This window comes from Anopheles moucheti, chromosome 2 (assembly GCF_943734755.1).
Source record: "Anopheles moucheti chromosome 2, idAnoMoucSN_F20_07, whole genome shotgun sequence".
NCBI lineage: Eukaryota > Metazoa > Arthropoda > Insecta > Diptera > Culicidae > Anopheles > Anopheles moucheti.
The window spans coordinates 37900101-37919662 of record NC_069140.1 but is presented as its reverse complement, the minus strand read 5'-3'; the positions used below and the strand labels follow the sequence as shown (position 1 = coordinate 37919662).

The window sequence follows — 19562 nt, the reverse complement described above, 5'->3', positions numbered from 1 at the left end:
GTGACAGTTGGTGCTGTGTGGCGCGAAATTGTCAGGCTTCGTATATTTGAACGCATGCAAACAACGCACTCGCCTGGTGGACAAAAAAAGTGCTCTTGTAGGAATTGTAGTGGCTGGAGAAAATGATCACGGAAAGGAACGAAAAGCGTAGGTATTAATTCAACATATTACACGAAAATATACACCCAATTGTGTTGTGTTGAGGACAATCATCAATATTCGCAGGTGTACAGCGGTACAAGGTTATCTTTGCACATATATTTTTTTTATTTATTCATGGACGGCCAGGCCGTATTGCTTATCTTTGCACATATATGTACATAATATAAGTAGTTTTTCAAAATATCTTCTATTTTGTGTATGTATAAAGCGAAAACAAGTCATGGAGAACGGTTTACAAACATTGTTCAAAATTATTGGAGTGCTGAATAGCCATATGTAGCGCGCTGCCTTCGCATACCTTGATTTATTCACCTTGTTAATCAGCAAAACCTCAACCTCGTTTGTCAGATACGTCTACCCAAAACAACAATCAAGCCGTCGCACAGAAATTTCTCTTCGTGTTTAGCAACAATTTTACTCCAATAATCAACGGTAGGATTAGAGTCAACTCTCGCCAGAATCAGTTTTATAATTCAGTCCTTTCTCAGCGTTATCCGCAACATTTCCCAAAACCCGCAATGAGTGATAGTGATGTTTCCAAGATGAAGGTAACTAGGGACGCCGCCATAGCCGGAAACCTAATCAAACGCTGCACAGGTACGAAAAACTTCTATCGGAACAATCTACATTCGTTCTCGTTTCTTTGTCCGTTTGTAGGTGGCGGACCTGAAAAAAGAACTAAAGGCACGAGGTTTAAGTGTGATGGGTAACAAGAATGAGCTGGTGGATCGATTACAAACGGCTCTGTTGGGTAGGTCATACTGTTGCTGGGGATGGGACCAATGTTCATGCCTGTGTGTAACGCTATACCCTTTTGCCATCCATTACAGATGGTGGTGATGTGCTAGAAGATACGGCCAACTCCGAAGATCTTTTGGACGACGAATTGAATGATGATCTTCTGGATGAGGATAAAGATCTTACCGATCCGGTAGCGGAGGAGGAGCAGATACTGAAATCGCCCACGCCGAGCGAAAAATCGAAATCAATTTCGCCGGACCAACCGCGAAAGCCAGAAGATGAACCGAACCAAAGTTCGGAAAAGTCCAACGTACCGGTAACAACCACCCGTAAAATATCGCTAAAGCGAAACATTTCCATCACGAAGCCCACATTCGGTGCGGATCTGAGCACCATTCCGCTGGGCGAAGCACCGAAAGCCCAAAGGCAACCATTTTCGACTCAATCGTCCAGCACCAATAGTGGTAGCGATGGAGAACCGGAAAAGAAGGTGGTCAAGCTCGGTCAGCTGAGCGCACTGGAGCGGTTGGAAATGAGAGCCAAGAAGTTCGGTGCTCAAACAGTAACACCGTCTAGTACTCCTGCCGCTGCTACCACCACTGCTACCGACAAAATGCAAGCCCGTGCGGCAAGGTTTGGGTTAACCAGTACTAGCACCAGTACATCGGCGAACAGCAACAAAAGCACACCGGCATCGTTGGAAGCACTGAAAAAGCGTGCCGAACGGTTCGGTGGCTCCGTGTCGTCCGAAATGAGCAAGCTCGAGCAGGAGGAAAAGTTGGCTAAGCGACAGGCCCGCTTTGGCCAGACGGTTAGCAGCGGTTCCACTGCTACCAATGGTGCCGGGAAGGTTTCATCCGCTTCGGTGGATTACGCCGAAAAGGCAAGGTTACGGCTGGAAAGGTTCAAATCTGCCGCCTAAGGAATCGAAAGATGGAATCTTTGTTTTACCTTCTCTTTTTTTCCATTGAGTAAATGTCGTTCTTTTACGCCGCGTTTGTCGCAGTTTTATCTTTGCTCCTTCTGTGTGGACGAGTGTTTTTAAATTTGTACCGTGCATATTTTTATGTGCATGCATTGCAAACCTGGCCCGGGAGCAACGCCGCTGAAGACGACGACACGACGAATGAAGGGCGGTATATGTGTAATGAACTAAAGTTTATTGTAAAATAAGACAACTCAATAATGTACTGTCAGTAGTAGAAATTTCGAAGTTAGTGTTTTTTTTTGCGCAATCCATCATAAAATAAACATAATATATAACGGATTTAAGATGACTATGTTTGTTCACAGTGACACAGACGAACTCATCGTTCACCGTAGCTTTCGATGTAACGGATTCGCTGTGGTTGGATGTAGTCTCAAAGCATCCATGTCGCAAATATAAAGTCAGCTGAATAAAAAAAATGCAATTTGACAAAACACCAACTTCAACACATTTCTTCCAATATTTTGTTCTTTTTCTTCAGAAATAGATTTTTTATTGAATGTTATGATTACTGCCTTACACCAGATAAAGTTGTACCAATGGAAGGATCTTCTACATTAAGGTGTGTCTGTTTAAAAGAACTTATTTATTTAAAACATAAAACGATACAGTAAACCTCACGTCCACGGTCCACGTTAAGATTTGAGAATTGACCCCTATTATCATTCCACTGTGCAAGCAGTGCATAAAGTAAATAATAAAACGGAAATGTGGATAACATAAATTGAAAACGATAAGCTGTGTTGGGGAACTGATGAACTGTTCCATTTCGAATAATGCTGCGAATACTTAAAAAACACAACGATCCTCTTACGGTGCACCACCCTCGATTTCGCTCGCCGGCACATCCGGATCCTCATCGTTGTACATGTTTTCCGCCATTTGCCACACCTGCATAATGTTATCTTCCGACACGGAACAGATAACCCACGGTTCGTTCGGGTTCCACGAGAAGTCGGATATCTTTGCCGTGTGGCCACCGTGGATGAACAACAATTCCGGCGGTCCGTCTTCCGCATCTTCCGCACTCTGCTCTTCGCCGATCTTGGAGAGATCCCACACATGGAGCCGGCGATCCGTGCCGGACGAAGCGAGAATGGTTTCATTGTGCGGTGACCACTGGACCTGGAAAATTTCATCCCTATGCGATTCAAACGAGTGTAACTTCAGCTTCAAATTACGCAAATCCCACAGAGCAACCGTCTTGTCGGCCGATCCGGTCGCCAGTATAAACTCCGAGTAGGGATTGAAGCTGAGACAGTTCACCTCGGCTGTATGTGCGTCAACCGTGTGGGATGGTTTCGAGGTGTTGTTACAGCGAGTATCCCAAATCATCAGCTTCTGATCATCGGCCACCGACCCGAACAGTGATTCGTGCAACAGATGCCAAGCGACATCCTCCACCACGGCCGTATGCCCGGTAAAGATATTTTTTGCATCGATCAACCGATGTTCCTTCGGTGTGGCGTTAATGTCCCACAGGCAGATGGTATGATCGTCACTGGCCGAGAGTAGATACCCGTTCAGGTTCGGGTTCCATGACAGCCCGTAACCCTCCTTCTGGTGGCCACGCAGCCGCAGATCCGGATGACATTCACCGCTCGGTTCCGGTTTGCTCGGGTGCTTCGTGTAATCAAACACAAGCACATCGCTCGACGGTGTTTTCGTGGCAATCACGCATGGATTCTGTGGCATGTACCGGGCTCGATTAACTTCACCTTCGTGATTGATTTTTATCTCGATTTCGATCTTTCCCGACACCGAACCGAACCCGCCAAACTCGCCCTTCTCGTTATCGTAGTGCCCTGTGTCGAACTGTGCGTCCTCGTTCGGTAGCTGTACACTCGCAATCAGCAGATGGTTCTGCTCGTCCGATGTGTGCGTACCGAGAATGAGCCGATGTACCGAGTAATCCTTTCCCTCCGGTTTCGTCACATCCGGCAGCCACTGGGCGGTTAGTGACGGCCATTCGAGCGCGTGTGTCATGACCAAATCGTACAGGAACGGAGTATTTTTCTTCCAAATTTTGTACTCCTCATTAATGACACGCTCCTCGACCGCATCATCGAACGCTTCCGCTACGTAGGGGGGAGAAACGATGATTGCACCAAACCGATTATACGCTAATGTAACAAAGGAACCAAATTATCGCACACTGTCTTCCACTTACCACCATCTGCTCGATCACCCATTTCAATATTTTTCGATTTGCCACACGATCGAAATGAGGAATGAAATTGTCCGACGTTTCGGGGTTTTACACACTCCCGCCAAATCCGTTAAACTGGCAAGATGGACGAGTGCTGTGGCAGTACGTGTATTCCTGGGTCTTGTGCCGAGCCGCAAATCGTCTTCGTACCGTTTTTTACGACGCTACGTGCGCGCGCGTCTCTGTGTATGTATGTGTGTGCGTTTGTCAAAGCGGCGTTCAGTACAGCAGCCAAAATGCCGATTGCAATGTTCCGCTTGCCGGTAAATCGGTACAGTGTAGTGTAGTGTTTGTTTTTCCCTTCTTAAACTGCGAACACGTTAAACCATATTATTTACGCACTTAATACACCGCGCAGGACGCCTTTTACAATCAATATTCACAATTCTTTTCGTCGACGATGGGCAGCACACAGTAGCACACAAAATGCCGCACTTTTTTACAACCAAGGTACGCACAGGTATGGTCTGTCAATTTGGACATTTTCCCCCCCTATCGCGCATCTGTCAAAATGTTTGCGAATCATTGTACACCTTGGTGAGGTTGACGGTTGATATAGAATGCGCAGCGTTTACACGATTGCGGATGTTCAAAAGCTGCACCGACAAGTAATTTACGTTATTTATGTGATTTTCTTTAATATCCTGAACCAAATTTATGTTTAAAAAGTTTGTTATAACATTCCATCCAATTTCATCGAAATAAACTGTTAGCTTCACAGCGTGTTAAACCAGGATACGTTCCCTGTAAGTTGGTTGCCCTTGGCAACAGATCATCCCGAGGAAACAAAGTAAACAAACAGAATCGGTTGCGATCGCTGAAAACCTGTCACTGCCGTCTTTCGCAAGTAATTTAAACAACATTTCCCATATCAATGGTAAGTTTCATTTAGTTGTGGGATTCATACTATTTAACAACCATTTCAACTTCTCCAATATTTGCAGAACGCCAACAGTAACGTATATTTGGGGGAATGGTACCAAAAAGAGGCCGATCTCAATCGGCAGCTGGTGGTAAGCTTCTTTCCCAGCGATAATTCGGTAGAGTTGGTGGATTTAAAAACGCGGAAAACCTTCCTGCGACGCACTAAAGTCGAAGAGCTTAGCGAGAATGATTTCTTCATCGGTGCGAAACTGCTGATCTTTGGCAAACAGATCCATATCCTGGATTATGGAGATGCAAAAACGAGAAATAAGAAATCCGATGAACAGCTGTACATTCTTTTAAACATGTGGCATAATAATGGATACATTTTGTTAATATATGCCCTTTTTCTTTTCGTTAGATCTTTCGGATTGATCAAAGCGGAAGCCTTGCTACATATTGGCGAAATCCTGACAAAGATACACAAGGCAGGATTGGGTGTCCGTCGGTTGGCAATGTTAAAGATAGATGAAAATTATTCCTCCATGCTGAAAACTGTACGTTCTGAGGCTTCTAGCTTGAACTATCTTATGGATTGTATGCCAAGTCAGTCATTTGTCGCCCTGGAGATAATTGGAAACAATGCGTACAATCAGTACCGAGAGTTGTGTGGGCCGGAATCATTTTCCGAGGCAAAACAGTGCGCCCCAAACAGTTTCCGTGGTTTGTACGGAAGTGACGTTTACTGCTCACGATCAGCAGAAGAAGCGGCTAACGTATGTCCAATGTTTCATCAACAAAAATCAACGATCGTAACCTTCTTGGTATCATTTCAGGAATCTCGTTTCATATTTTTGAACAACGACATAAAACTTGTGCTTCGTACTTCGGCCCTATACACGAACAGTACGTTGTGCATCATCAAACCACACGCGGTACGTGAGGGAAGAGCTGGAGAAATTATAACAGAAATATTGCGTAAAAAATTCAGCGTCACTGCCATTAAGATGCTTCGTTTTGAGCGCCCCAATTGTGAAGAGTTTCTTGAAGTGTACAAAGGTGTCGTTCCAGAATATGAGGTACTTGTTCCGTAAACAGTTTTCCTATGCAGCATAAATATTTACCTCTAATGTGTTTTCTACACAGTCTATGGTGATGCAAATGATCAGCGGTGACTGCATGGCACTAGAAATTACGAACAAATACGATGACACCCGCAGTACCTACCAAAGTTTCCGGGACTTTTGTGGTCCTATCTGTCCGGTAAGTGATGCTTACCCGATGCCCGGAATAGAAATAGCAATAGCGGTTGCTGTAAACATTTCATAACTATTTTTTCCAGGAAGTGGCGAAACTTACCAGATCACACACGCTGCGTGCCATGTTCGGGAAAAACAAGGTGATGAACGCCGTACACTGTACTGATTTGGAAGAAGACACATCCCTCGAACTGGAATATATTTTTAAATTTCTAAATTAAATGTGCCAAATGCACTATTCAGTGTTTAGGGAAGAATTAAATCATTCCGTCCACATAATACTTGCGGTCGTAAAAATGCCCTAGTATCTAAAACTTTGCTGTGTGTTTTTGCTGAAATAAAAAGAGTTTTTTTTTTATTTTGTCGTATGTAATTACTGATTCAACAGGTCTTTGTGCATTATTTGAAAGTCAAGGTAACCAAGACGCCATTGCTATGTATCGTTGCTATGCGTGTTATGTACACCATTAAAACATTTCCATTCAGTATGCTAGAAGTCTTGGTAACTGATGTTAGGAGATTCAATTGCATCAAAATGAGTAAACCGACCGGAACCAAAAAAATTAAATCGGCTTTAACAAAACCAAAAGCCCTTTTTACATTCGCTTTGGGCGAGTAAGTATTCAATTGGGTGGCAATGTTGTAGCATAATGGATTAGAAAGATTGAATTACTGTTTTCGTGCACAGGGAACGTAAGAAGCGAATTGCCGCCCGAACCCGTCAGCTCAATGTACCAGTACCGATTGATGTGGAAGTGCTGATCGAAGACAGGGTCAAGCATCTCAAGGATAATAGTTTTGTTTTTCTTACGTATGCGTACTCGAAAAACAGTGAACACTTTACACCGTACAGTTTTTTGTAAGTTATTGTACGTTAGGTTAAGATATCTGATTATTAACTTTGAAGTTTCCTATCGTCAGGGAGGTTCCCTTCAGCAAGGCGGATAAGCATGAGTATTTTACCGTAAGCCGCCACGGTGTTACTTACTGGAGCGATACAGAAAATCATTTCACCGAGCTCGATGCATGGCTTACGGATTATCGCAAGTATCGAACACTTACGGAACTGGGGTTCTTCAAGCACTATCGCCGCGCAAAAGCATTTCGTATCTGGCTGCGTAACATCCAGTGGTACAAGTATGAAAATGCACGCCAAAAGATTGCGGCCAGCGCATTTGTGGTGTTACCACGGTTGGCTAGAGCACTGCTGACGATGCAGGACGAGTTTGTGCAACTGGTAGGGTTCCGGTTTTTCGATGTGTCTGTGGCGGAAAACTGGCATTTGCCTTATTTCATTGAAACACAGATGACCACCTTTGAGCAAGTGCGAGATCTACTTCAGCAGCTGCGCGAAAAGATGCGCACGGTACTGTGTAAGTGCACTTCATTACAGGATGATCTTGCGGTCTTGATCTTAATCTGCTTTATTTTGTGCCATCGGTTGGTTTAATTGCAGATGATGCATGCTGCAACACGCTCATCGATCGTGGTTTCTCACCCCAGGATGAGGCAATAAATGTAACCAATAAAAAGAAACTAAAGGACATGATGAGCTTCACCGAACGTGCTAACAAGCGCAAGTTGTGCGCTTTATTGGCCCGCTTTCTTGCTTGTGCGGATCAGATGATGATTACGTTGCTGCATCAAATTCTGCGTGAATCGTTCAAAAATTTGGCTAACGTATTCTTTATCTTTATGGACAACGGAGCATTAAATGCGGATACCCGAGTTACAAAACCACCGTTCATGAACGTAGAGCTGGTGCTGAAACCAACGCGCATTGATCTCGATCCTTCCCGGGAAGTAACCACACGAATGCTGGAGGATCTGAGCAACTTGGTAATGAGGACGGTTTACAAAATAGATCGATTTCAAAGTGATGCGTATTTCGATATTTATACCGAGTAAGCTTCATTGCAATAACACGCGAAACTATTCAATCATTGTGCACTAATCGCCCTCCCGTCTAATTCTAGACCAACCATTATGGGAAGGAAAGAGGACAGGCTTTGTGGGAATCCTCCCAGCCTCGATTTCATCATTAGGAACGATATGCAGCTGTCGGATGATGTGAAAACAATTTTTGATGGTATCGTCGAAGCGTACAACAACGTCGACCAATACGTCGTCCAGTTCGATCGTATTCGCTTATCGTACCAAGAAAATCTAGCCGTTGACGATACCGTGATCAGAGGTGAAACGAATTTGGAGGTGCTGAAAATGTACTGCGAACGGTTTAGCAATCAGATGACCGAACTCGAAAAGATCCAGGAATCACATCCGTTGGGTTTGCTGCAAGTGAAGCAGGTCGCGTTTCGCCAAGAGATAACACCCATTTGCCAGCAGTTGCTGGCGGTGCTGGACGAAACTATTCCCCGTTTGGCGATGGAAAAAATCAATTACGTCGAGCAGAAGGGCGAAGAACTGCAGACAAAGTTGCTAATTGTGCCGGAGGAAACCAATCACTACATTTACTACTTTAACCACTTGGAAGTTTGCCACGAACATGTGGCGAGTTTGCAAAAGGAGCTAAACTACGCTTACGAAGCGTTGAAAATCATGAAAAACTACCATGTTACGTTTGCCGATGAAGACAAAGATAAATATTTAGGTAGGTGATTTTTCTTTTCTCTTACGTCTGTACAGCTTCACCACTTACGATAATATTGCACTACACGTTTTCAGATATGGAGGAGTTTTTGAACGAAATCAGCTTTACGCTGGAAAGCAAAAGGGGACAAAAGCAGGATCTGATCAATAAGTTTGACCTGTGCCTACAGGCGGATATCACGAAAATATTTACCGAAGTCGAGGATATACACGAAGAGGTGCTGAAAGAATGGTTGCTCGATTTGGGGTCGGATCCGGCCCAGGTACGCGACTGTTTGATTGATCTGTCCGAGCGTTTGACCATGTGCCAACGGAAGGCACAGGAGTATAAAAAATATCAGAAAGAGTTTCGCCTAGAAGTGACACGCTTCGAAAAGCTCGATCAGGTCATCAATGAGGTAAAACTGCGCCAGATACTGTGGGACAGTGTGCAACAGTGGAAGGAGTCGGTCGAAATATGGAACGAAATACATTTCCACGAGCTCAACATGGACGAGGTAGAGGCACTTAACACAAAGATCCTGAAAAACTGTGCCATGCTCGATAAGAATCTGCCGAAGAATGATATCATACCAAAGTTGAAGGCGGAAGCGGAAGAATTTAAGGACAAGATACCGGTACTAGGATTTTTGCGTAATCCCGCACTCAAGACCCGGCACTGGATCAAGATCGAGCAGATACTGAACCGCCACCTCGCGGAAGAGATAGAAATTTATCTCGCCACGTTCGAAGATGCGAACGCGTTTGAAGAAGATATTGCGTCCGAACTAATGGAGGTTTCAAACATGGCTAGTGCCGAGGCGGGATTAGAAACGTTGCTAAACAAGGTGGAAAATGCGTGGAAGGAACTGGAACTGACCGTGATCAATCATCGCGACCATCGGGATGTATTCGTGCTGGCAAGTATTGACGAAATCCAAACCGTCCTGGATGAGTCAAGCATTAACGTCAGTACGGTGGCCGCTTCGAGACACGTTGGTCCTATCAAACCGAAGGTAGACGATTGGGTATCCCAGTTGGATCTGTTTTCGCGTACACTGGACGAATGGATGCAATGTCAGCAGTCATGGATATATTTGGAAGCAATATTCTCGGCCCCGGATATCCAACGCCAGTTGCCACACGAAACACAGATGTTCCTGCAGGTGGACAAGGCATGGAAGGATTTAATGCGACGCACACAGAAGGCCCCCCTCGCTCTTGGGGCAATGACGGCCGAAGGTGTACTGGAGCAGTTGCAAATTCATAACGTTTTGCTGGAGAAAGTTACACGTTGCTTAGAGGCGTACTTGGAGGTGAAACGCATGGCATTCCCTCGCTTCTACTTTCTGTCCAATGATGAATTATTGGAAATATTAGCGCAAACAAAAAACCCGTACGCCGTACAACCGCATTTATCCAAGTGCTTTGATGCGATTGCAAAGATTGAATTTGGCAAGAAAAAAACCGAAACCGGTGAATCGGTAATGACCAACGACATCATAGCGATGATCTCACCAGAAGGTGAACGTCTCACGTTTGGTGTCGGCTTGAAAGCACGCGGTGCGGTCGAGGATTGGCTGTCGAAGGTGGAGGAGGCAATGTTTTTGGCAGTCAAGCGATACATGCGCCACGGGATCCGCGTTTACGGTTTGAAGGATCGTTCGTTTTGGATGCAAGAGCATCCGAATCAGGTGGTACTGACCATTTCCCAGCAACAGTGGGCGGCAGACGTGCACAATATCCTGGACGGTGGCGACAATCCGGACAAAGGAATGGAGGAATTTCATGAAAAACTCACTAAAAATTTGACCGTCCTTGCTGCCATCGCGCGTACCAAAATTTCCAAGCTCGTGCGTAAGGTGCTGTGTGCACTGATCACTATCGATGTGCATGCGCGAGACATGATCGCAGGAATGATTGCTAAAAGGGTCCAAAAATCGTAAGTACAATGTTATAAGATGCGTAAGGAGCGATGTGCTTTAGTGTTTTTAACTTTACCCATTCTAGTACGGATTTTGAGTGGTTGAAAATGTTGCGCTACTACTGGTTGTCGGAAACAGAGGTGATAGACACGAAGATGGCGTCGGCCAATCTGCCCTACTTCTACGAATATCTCGGCGCGGGTGGAGTGCTTGTAATAACACCGCTCACTGATCGATGCTACCTTTGTCTGATGGGTGCGTTGCAGATGGACCTTGGGGGAGCTCCAGCAGGACCCGCCGGCACGGGCAAAACCGAAACGACCAAAGATCTTGCCAAGGCTCTCGCCATCCAGTGCGTCGTGTTCAATTGCTCCGATGGATTGGACTACAAAATGATGGGACGCTTCTTTACGGGGCTCGCACAATCGGGTGCGTGGTGTTGTTTCGACGAGTTTAATCGCATCGATATCGAGGTGCTGTCGGTCATTGCGCAGCAGCTGATTACGATACGAAATGCCAAGGCGGCCAAGATGAAGCGGTTCCTGTTTGAAGGACGCGAAATTCGTCTAAAACCATCGTGTGCCGCCTTCATCACGATGAATCCCGGGTATGCCGGAAGAACGGAGTTGCCCGACAATTTGAAGGCTTTGTTCCGGCCGATATCAATGATGGTACCGGACTATGCACTCATCGCCGAGGTGATCCTGTACTCGGAAGGTTTCGAAGGATCGAAAATACTGGCCAAGAAGATGGTACAAATGTACAAGCTGTGCAGCGAGCAGCTGAGCCAGCAGGATCATTATGATTTTGGTATGCGCGCTGTAAAGAGTGTGCTCGTCATGGCGGGCGCGTTGAAACGTGCTTCCCCCGACCAACCGGAAGATGTAACGCTCATAGCTGCACTGCGCGATTCTAACTTGCCGAAATTTCTTGCCAACGATGCCGTGCTGTTTAATGGCATTCTTAGTGATCTTTTCCCGGGTGTAGAACTACCAGAGCCGGAGCGTGGAGAATTACAACAAGCAATCGAACAGTGCATGGTCGATCGCAACCTGCAGCCAGTTCCAGAGCTGGTGCTGAAAACGCTTCAGCTCTACGAAACAATGGTGGTGCGCTGGGGTGTAATGCTGGTTGGTCCTACTGGTAGTGGCAAAACGACGGTCCTTCACATACTGGCCAACGCATTCGAAAAGCTGCACGCGGAAGCAGTGCCCGGTCCGCTATACCGACCAGTACGCATACAAACACTCAACCCGAAGGCAATCTCAATGGATGAACTGTATGGGTTTGTAAACTTGGCTACGATGGAGTGGCGCGATGGATTACTTGGCCTAGCCATCAGATCAGCAGTCGTCGTAACAGGTAAAACACCAGCAGATCTCTTTCACATCAGTATCGCTAATCCTTTGTATTGCACCTTTTCTTGAACTTTTTCCTAGATGAAATTCACCAATGGGTTGTTTGTGATGGTCCCGTCGATGCGGTTTGGATAGAAAACCTTAACACGGTGCTGGACGACAACAAAATGTTGTGCCTGGCAAATTCGGAACGCATCAAGCTAACGAGCTGGGTGCACATGGTGTTCGAGGTGCAGGATCTAGCCCAAGCCTCACCAGCCACCGTTTCACGGTGCGGTATGGTGTACATGGATCCGGTACATCTCGGATGGACATCGATAGTGAAATCGTGGCTCAATTCGGTTCAACATCTCCACCTGGACGGGGATTTAAAGGCACATATGCTAGCGTTGTACGAGCGACACTACGAAACCATAACGAAGTTTCTGCATCGCAACTGCAAATGGAGCATCCATCAGGTGAACATCAGCAAGCTGACAATGATGTCCAAGTTGCTGTATTTGCTACTCCAGGAAACCCAAGGATTGCACCTGATGGAGCGCGGTGAAGCGAAACATTACATCTTCAAAATGTTCACCTGGTGCATGCTGTGGTCTTTCGGTGGCAATTTGTTGGATGATTCCAAGGTGCAGTTCGAGCAGTTCTATCGTACATTGCAGAATGAGGAAGAAATTGGACTGTAAGTACCTGGTAGGAACCCGTCCGATAAATCATACTACAATGTTACAACTTTTCCAATAGATTACCCAAGGATACACTGTGGGATTTCCGCATCAACACGAAGACTCGCACGTGGGAAAGCTGGAACGCAATTCATCCAAAGTTTGTCTACAATCCCTCGATGCCCTACTTCGATCTGTTGGTTCCCACGCTCGATACAACCAAATATGGATTTGTAGCGGAAATGCTACTGCATCATCAGTATCCGGTCATGTTTACCGGCGATACCGGGGTGGGCAAATCGGTACTGGCCCGCGAAATACTTAACCGCCTGATGCAACGTGACGTGATACCGATCTTTGTGAACTTCTCCGCGCAAAGCGAAAGTGCACGCACACAGGAGATCATTGAATCACGCCTAGAACGGCGCAAAAAGACACTGCTCGGGGCACCGATTAACAAAAAAATCGTAGTGTTTATCGACGACGTCAACATGCCGAAGCTGGACCGATACGGTAGCCAACCTCCGATTGAACTATTGCGTCAGTTTGCCGATTTCCGGGGACTGTACGATCGCGAAAAGATGTACTGGAAGGATATTGTTGATGTAACACTCGGCGCCGCCTGTGCACCACCGGGTGGTGGTCGGAACGTACTGACGGCCAGATTCATTCGCCATTTCGCACTCTTCTCATTGCCAACACCGAACAGTGATACACTAAAGACCATCTTCAAAGCTATTTTGGCCGGATTCTTGAACGAGTTCAATATGGCCATACGCCCGTTGGCTGACCCAATCGTGGAGACGGCCGTGGCAGTATATGAGCGTATATCGGCTGAGTTGCTGCCTACCCCCAAGAAGTCACACTACGTGTTCAATCTGCGAGATTTGTCCAAGTGTGTGCAGGGTGTGCTGCAGGCCGATTCGTCAAGCTACATCAATCCAATACAGCTCATGCGTTTGTTCTATCACGAATCATTACGCATATTTTACGACCGCTTGATCAACGAGGAGGACAAAATGTACTTCAAGCAGTTGCTGCAGGATTGCTGCGAAAAGTTTTTCGAAACAACCGTCGTGCAGCCGGAAGAAACTATTATGTTCGGTGACTTTATGGTGTTTGGGCAGGCGGCTGAAGACCGCGTGTACGAAGAGATCAAGGAACTGAAGAAGCTTAAATCGGTGCTGGTGGACTATTTGGAGGATTATAACAGCACGGTTGGTACGGAGATGAACCTGGTGTTCTTTGCTGACGCCGTCGAACATATTGTGCGCTTAGCGCGGTTACTGCGCTCGGAACGGGGAAATGGTCTACTTGTTGGAGTGTCTGGTATGGGTAAGCAGAGTCTGGCGAAGCTAGCCGCGCACATCAACGGCTACCAATGCCATCAGATTGCGCTGCGACGGGGTTACGATCACAGCTGTTTCCATGAAGATCTCCGTCGTATCTATTGGATAGCGGGGGTACTAAACAAACCCACTGTGTTCCTCATTACTGACACACAAATCGTGCATGAGTCGTTCATGGAGGATATTAACAACATTCTGAACTCGGGCGAAGTTCCGAACCTGTTCGAGAGTGACGAGTTTGAGAAAATTATACTGAACTCCAGACAACCATGCATTGAGAGCGGATACCCGAACCAAACGCGCGATGGCATATTTGAGTTCTTCATCAAACGGGTCAGGACCAATCTACACGTCATCATGTGCATGAGCCCCGTCGGCGATACCTTCCGGGGTCGATGTCGCATGTTTCCTTCTCTAGTGAACTGCTGCACCATCGATTGGTTCGTGAAGTGGCCGGCGGAAGCGTTGCGCAGTGTAGCGATCGGTTCGCTAAAGGATGTCTCAGACAATGAGGTACAGTGCAAACACTTAGCACAAATCTGTGTCATGATACACGAAAGCGTGGAGAGCATTTCGGAGCGCTTCTATCGCGAAATGCGCCGCCATTACTACACCACTCCGAGCAGCTACCTGCAGCTGTTGAACCAGTACCGTGTGCTGGTCCAGAAGCGCATTGATTCGATCGTGCAGAAGAAGGACCGCATTGCCAACGGCTTGAGCAAGATTCTGGAAACCAACCAGGTGGTGGCCGAAATGGGTGAGGAGTTGAAAAAATTCGTTCCGATACTGGAGGAAAAGTCAAAAAACATGAAGGAGCTGCTGGCGAAACTGGACAAGGATAATGCGATGGCGGAAAGTGTCAAGAAGAGTGTGGCAAAGGATGAGGCCGAGGCTAAGATTAAGGCAACCGAGACACAGGAGATTGCTGACGAGGCGGCAAAGGATTTGGAGATCGTGCTACCGACGCTGCAGGCGGCACAGGATGCGCTGAAGTCTCTTAACAAAAATGATATCAATGAGCTGCGGGTGTTCCAGAAGCCACCGAAGTTGGTACAATTTGTGATGGAGGCCGTGTGTATTTTACTCGGAGCAAAGTGAGTAGTTTCAGCGTCCCTAAATTTGTAACTCATTGCCTACTTCACCACGTTGGTTTGCTCCCTTTACAGGCCTGACTGGAACACGGCTAAAGTGGTAATGTCGGATGTAAATTTTTTGAAGAAATTAGAGGACTATGACAAGGAACACATTTCCGAAGCCATCATCAAGAAAATTAAAACATATGTTGATCATAAGGATTTCCAACCGGCCGTAAGTGAATCCAGTTTTGCGTGTGTAGCCAACGATGTTATTTATCAATTATTCTTTTTGTAGACAATCGAAAAAGTTTCTAAAGTGGCCAAATCGATGTGCTTGTGGGTCATTGCCATAGAAAAGTATGCCAAAATTTACAAAGTAGTAGAGCCGAAAATCAAGCGCCAAAAAGCGGCTGAACAGGAGTTGGGCGAGGTAATGCAACTGCTCAAGTCGAAGCAAAGCGAGCTGGCAGAAATCGAAGCCAAAATAACGATGCTTATGGCAAACTTGGACGAGAAGAAGCGCGAAATGAAGCTGCTGCAGGATCACAACGACCTGACAAACGCTCGATTAACGCGTGCCGGCCGGCTAACATCAGCCCTGGCGGATGAAGAGGTACGTTGGCGCGAAACGGTGAAACAACTGACGGCGGAACATTTCGCCGTGCCGGGTGATGTGCTGGTAGCATCCGCGTACGTTGCGTATTTGGGTGCATTTCCCATCGACTACCGCCGAACACTGTCCGAAATTTGGGTGTCAGAATGTAAGCGTCTGAACATCCCGAGCAGCCCATCCTTCAATCTCGTACAAATACTCGGCGATTCATATCAGATACGCCAATGGAACATGTGCGGTTTGCCACGGGATGCCATATCGGTAGAAAATGGTATCATCTCTACGGAAGGTGGTCGCTGGCCGCTAATGATCGATCCGCAAGAGCAAGCAAACCGTTGGATACGTAACATGGAGTCACGGAATGAGCTGCGCATTATCAAGCTGACCGATGGAAATATGATGAGAATATTGGAAATTTGGTGAGTTCCTTTCAACGAATTGTTATCGGTTTTTGGAACGCGAAGTAACGAACGCTTCCTTAACGGCTCTTTCTCACACAGCATTCGGCAAGGGTTTCCAATGCTGATCGAAGATGTACAAGAAACGTTGGATCCCGTCTTGGGTACGGTTCTGATGAAACAAATCTTTCTACAGAATGGACGACTAATGATCAAATTAGGCGATGTCGATGTGGATTATGACAACAACTTCCGCCTGTATATGACTACAAAGCTTCCAAATCCACACTTTCTGCCGGAGATTTGCATTCAAGTTAGTTTGGTTAATTTCCTCGTCTCGAGAAGCGGCCTAGAGGATCAATTATTGGCGTAAGTATATCGCATACTTGGTGCAAAGAATGCACAGGTAATCAATGTCCGTTCCATCCTGTCCGGTTTTAGAGAGATCATCAAGATTGAACTCCCGGAAATGGAGAAGCAACGTAACGATTTGATCACCACTATCAATGCAGATAAGCAACAGTTGCTGCTACTCGAAGACAAGATACTGAAAGTTCTGTACAGCTCACAAGGAAACATTCTCGATGATGAGGAGCTGGTGGAATCCCTGAACGAGTCGAAGGAAATGTCCACCATCATCGCCGATCGCCTTATCGAAACAGAACGCACAGAACTGAACATTGCGGCCACGCGTGAAAAGTATCGCGTTCTGGCGGCCCGTGGTGCAATTCTTTACTTCGTCGTAGCCTCGCTTTCGGAGATCGATCCCATGTATCAATTCAGTTTGCGCTATTTTACACAAGTTTACTGTTCGGTGGTAGAACAGCCACATGCACGGATGGAGCTGCCTGAGCGTCTTGCAACCCTGCTGGAGGACATAACCTTCACCGTATTCGCCAACATTTGCCGTGGATTGTTCGAGAAACATAAGCTCATTTGCGGCTTTTTAGTTGCGTTTGCTATCTGCAAGGAAGCGCAACAGTTTTCGGATGAAGAGTTCAGCTTTATCGTACGCGGACCATCACAGCGCAAGTTTTCCCTCGAAGGGAAGCCAACGTTTTTGACCGATAACCAATGGATCGCTTGTTGCTTTCTCGAGGTGTACGATTCAATCAAATTTGCCGAAGTGACGAAACATCTGCATCGATCATTGATAATCGGTATCGAGGATTTTCAGGAAGATCTTTGCCTCGCACCTAACCCCGAACCGGCTGTGATTGATTGGAACGCACGGCTATCGGTTTCAGAGAAGCTCATGCTTGTGGCAGCGCTGAAGGACGAATTCCTGGTAATTGCCGTTACGGAGTTCATTCGTCACGCGCTGGGTAAACGATATACCGAGCCACCCAAAAATACCAGCCTGGCATCACTATACGCGGACATATCACCAACCATTCCGCTAGTATTCGTGCTGTCGGCAGGATCTGACCCCATGACGGCTTTGATCAAATTCGCCCAAGAACGAGACTGTGTCGAGCGATTGCGTTCCATTTCGCTGGGCCAGGGCCAGGGTCCAGCTGCGGAAGCTTTAATCGAAGCTGGCATTCGGGGCGGTCAATGGGTGTTTTTACAAAATTGTCACCTGGCAACGTCCTGGATGGAAGCGATGGAGAAAACCGTGAACCGCATAGCAATGGGATTACAAACGGTCGACGCTAACTTCCGACTGTTCCTATCCTCCATGCCGGTGCGAACGTTTCCGATCAGTGTGCTGCAGAATTCGGTTAAAGTAACCAACGAACCACCGAAGGGTTTGCGTTCCAATCTCGTACGCTCACTCGCCGAGTTGGATCGTAGCTGGTTCGAGTTTCACGTGCTCGGAGCGCAATGGCGAGCTCTCGTTTTCGGTCTTTGCATGTTCCACGGCGTTATACTCGAGCGGCGCAAATTTGGTCCGCTGGGATGGAACATAACATACGAGTTTAGCGAAAGTGATCGCGAGTGCGCCCTGCGAACGTTGGATATCTATTGCGATCGCGAACAAAGAGCACCGATACCGTGGGATGCGCTAGAATACATCAATGGAGAGATAACTTACGGTGGACGTGTAACGGACGCTTGGGATCAACGATGTTTGCGGGCAGTACTGAAACGATTTTCCTCTCCACTGATCATGGCCGACGAGTACAGTTACAGTGGAAGTGGACTATACCACTGCCCTACCGGTGAGGAGGCACGAAAAATCGAAGGATTTCTGGAGTACGCTGGACAGCTTTCTATACACGATCCGCCGGATATATTTGGAATGCACGAGAACGCAAACATCATATTCAATCGGAACGAAACACACTTCTTCCTGAACACTCTGCTTGAAAGCCAATCGGGCGGAGATACTCTGGGCGAGGAAGCGATTGCTGCCATGGACAAGATGTGCCTGGAGAAAATTGATGCAATCCGAAAGGTGATAGCATCTCGCATCGAGCACGATGAATTGCACCCGAGTTTAATGCAACGAGATGCCAAAAACCGCATTCCTTCACTGACGACAGTACTGCTGCAAGAAGTGGATCGGTTCGACAGACTTTTAACCGTACTTCACGGTAGCTTGCGCGATCTTGAGAAAGCCATTCAAGGGTTTGTAGTAATGTCGGAGAGCTTGGAAACGATCTACCGGGCATTTGGTAACAATCAAGTACCGCAGATGTGGCACTCGAAAGGATACCTTTCAACAAAGACCCTGGCCAGCTGGGTGACGGACCTGCAGCATCGGATCGAATACGTACGGAACTGGTGTGTGGAAGGGTTACCCATCTCGTCGTGGGTGTGTGGTCTGTTTTTTCCACAATCTTTCCTCACCGGAACGCTTCAGACATACGCCCGCAAACACAACGTTCCCATCGATACGTTGCGCTTTGATTTCGAAATAATGAATGTAACGTTGCACCAGTCGCTGATTTATGAGGAACGTTCTAAAAAGGTAAAGTTTGGTTGCTTTCATTACCGGCCTTTCATCTTTGCTGCACATATGTGAAATAATACGAATCTTTCTATCGTTTTTTAGGGAATCAATGAACTTTTTCACCACCTACACCCTCCTAGCGATGGAATTTTCATACACGGTCTGTTCATTGAAGCCGGTCGTTGGGAACCCGCAGAGGGAGGGCTTTGTGATGCTAGATACCGGGAGCTAATTGCTCATTTGCCCGTCGTGTGGTTGAAACCATGCACGGATCTTTCGGTAGGGCACCGCTACGAAGCCCCATTGTACAAGACAAGTGTAAGAGCGGGCGTCCTGTCAACGACCGGCCAATCCACGAATTTTGTACTATCGGTTCTACTCGATTCGAAGCTTCCCTCCGACTTCTGGATTTTACGGGGAACAGCTCTCGTTACACTAGTAACGGACTAAGCAGTATTAGTCAACTGCTA

The 19562-nt window shown here is 46.7% G+C and overlaps 4 protein-coding genes across 6 annotated transcripts; 3 read left to right on the top strand and 1 right to left on the bottom strand.

The window, feature by feature from the left end:
• The first annotated feature begins 513 nt into the window (after positions 1–513).
• On the top strand, positions 514–2307 carry LOC128297151 (SAP domain-containing ribonucleoprotein). 2 transcript variants are annotated; one of them, XM_053032726.1, is made up of 4 exons: positions 514–594; positions 651–710; positions 820–913; positions 993–2307. In XM_053032726.1, the coding sequence occupies exons 2-4, from the start codon at positions 681–683 to the stop codon at positions 1823–1825; spliced, it is 957 nt and encodes a 318-aa protein (XP_052888686.1). In that variant the 5' UTR covers positions 514–594; positions 651–680; the 3' UTR covers positions 1826–2307. The 2 variants fall into 2 exon arrangements, with proteins under 2 accessions (XP_052888686.1, XP_052888687.1); XM_053032727.1 differs by having other exon boundaries at positions 530–710.
• A 91-nt stretch (positions 2308–2398) lies between these two features.
• Positions 2399–4535, bottom strand: LOC128303992 (chromatin assembly factor 1 p55 subunit). Of its 2 annotated transcripts, none has more exons than XM_053041106.1 (2): positions 4062–4535; positions 2399–3969 (listed from the first exon to the last, which is right to left on the bottom strand). In XM_053041106.1, the coding sequence occupies exons 1-2, from the start codon at positions 4081–4083 to the stop codon at positions 2702–2704; spliced, it is 1290 nt and encodes a 429-aa protein (XP_052897066.1). In that variant the 5' UTR covers positions 4084–4535; the 3' UTR covers positions 2399–2701. The 2 variants fall into 2 exon arrangements, with proteins under 2 accessions (XP_052897066.1, XP_052897075.1); XM_053041115.1 differs by having other exon boundaries at positions 4065–4535.
• LOC128304010 (nucleoside diphosphate kinase 7) lies at positions 4508–6538 on the top strand. The gene is made up of 7 exons (XM_053041126.1): positions 4508–4550; positions 4822–4977; positions 5045–5313; positions 5386–5740; positions 5801–6043; positions 6111–6227; positions 6307–6538. The coding sequence occupies exons 2-7, from the start codon at positions 4975–4977 to the stop codon at positions 6442–6444; spliced, it is 1125 nt and encodes a 374-aa protein (XP_052897086.1). The 5' UTR covers positions 4508–4550; positions 4822–4974; the 3' UTR covers positions 6445–6538.
• Positions 6539–6758: 220 nt separating this feature from the next.
• Positions 6759–19542, top strand: LOC128309472 (dynein axonemal heavy chain 6). Its single transcript, XM_053045876.1, is given in 14 exon segments — positions 6759–6838; positions 6912–7082; positions 7145–7596; positions 7680–8127; positions 8200–8834; positions 8909–10754; positions 10823–12099; positions 12177–12735; positions 12780–15200; positions 15273–15414; positions 15478–16214; positions 16296–16562; positions 16635–19110; positions 19195–19542. Coding segments are annotated over 14 exon segments (11859 nt in total).
• The last annotated feature ends 20 nt before the right edge of the window (positions 19543–19562 follow it).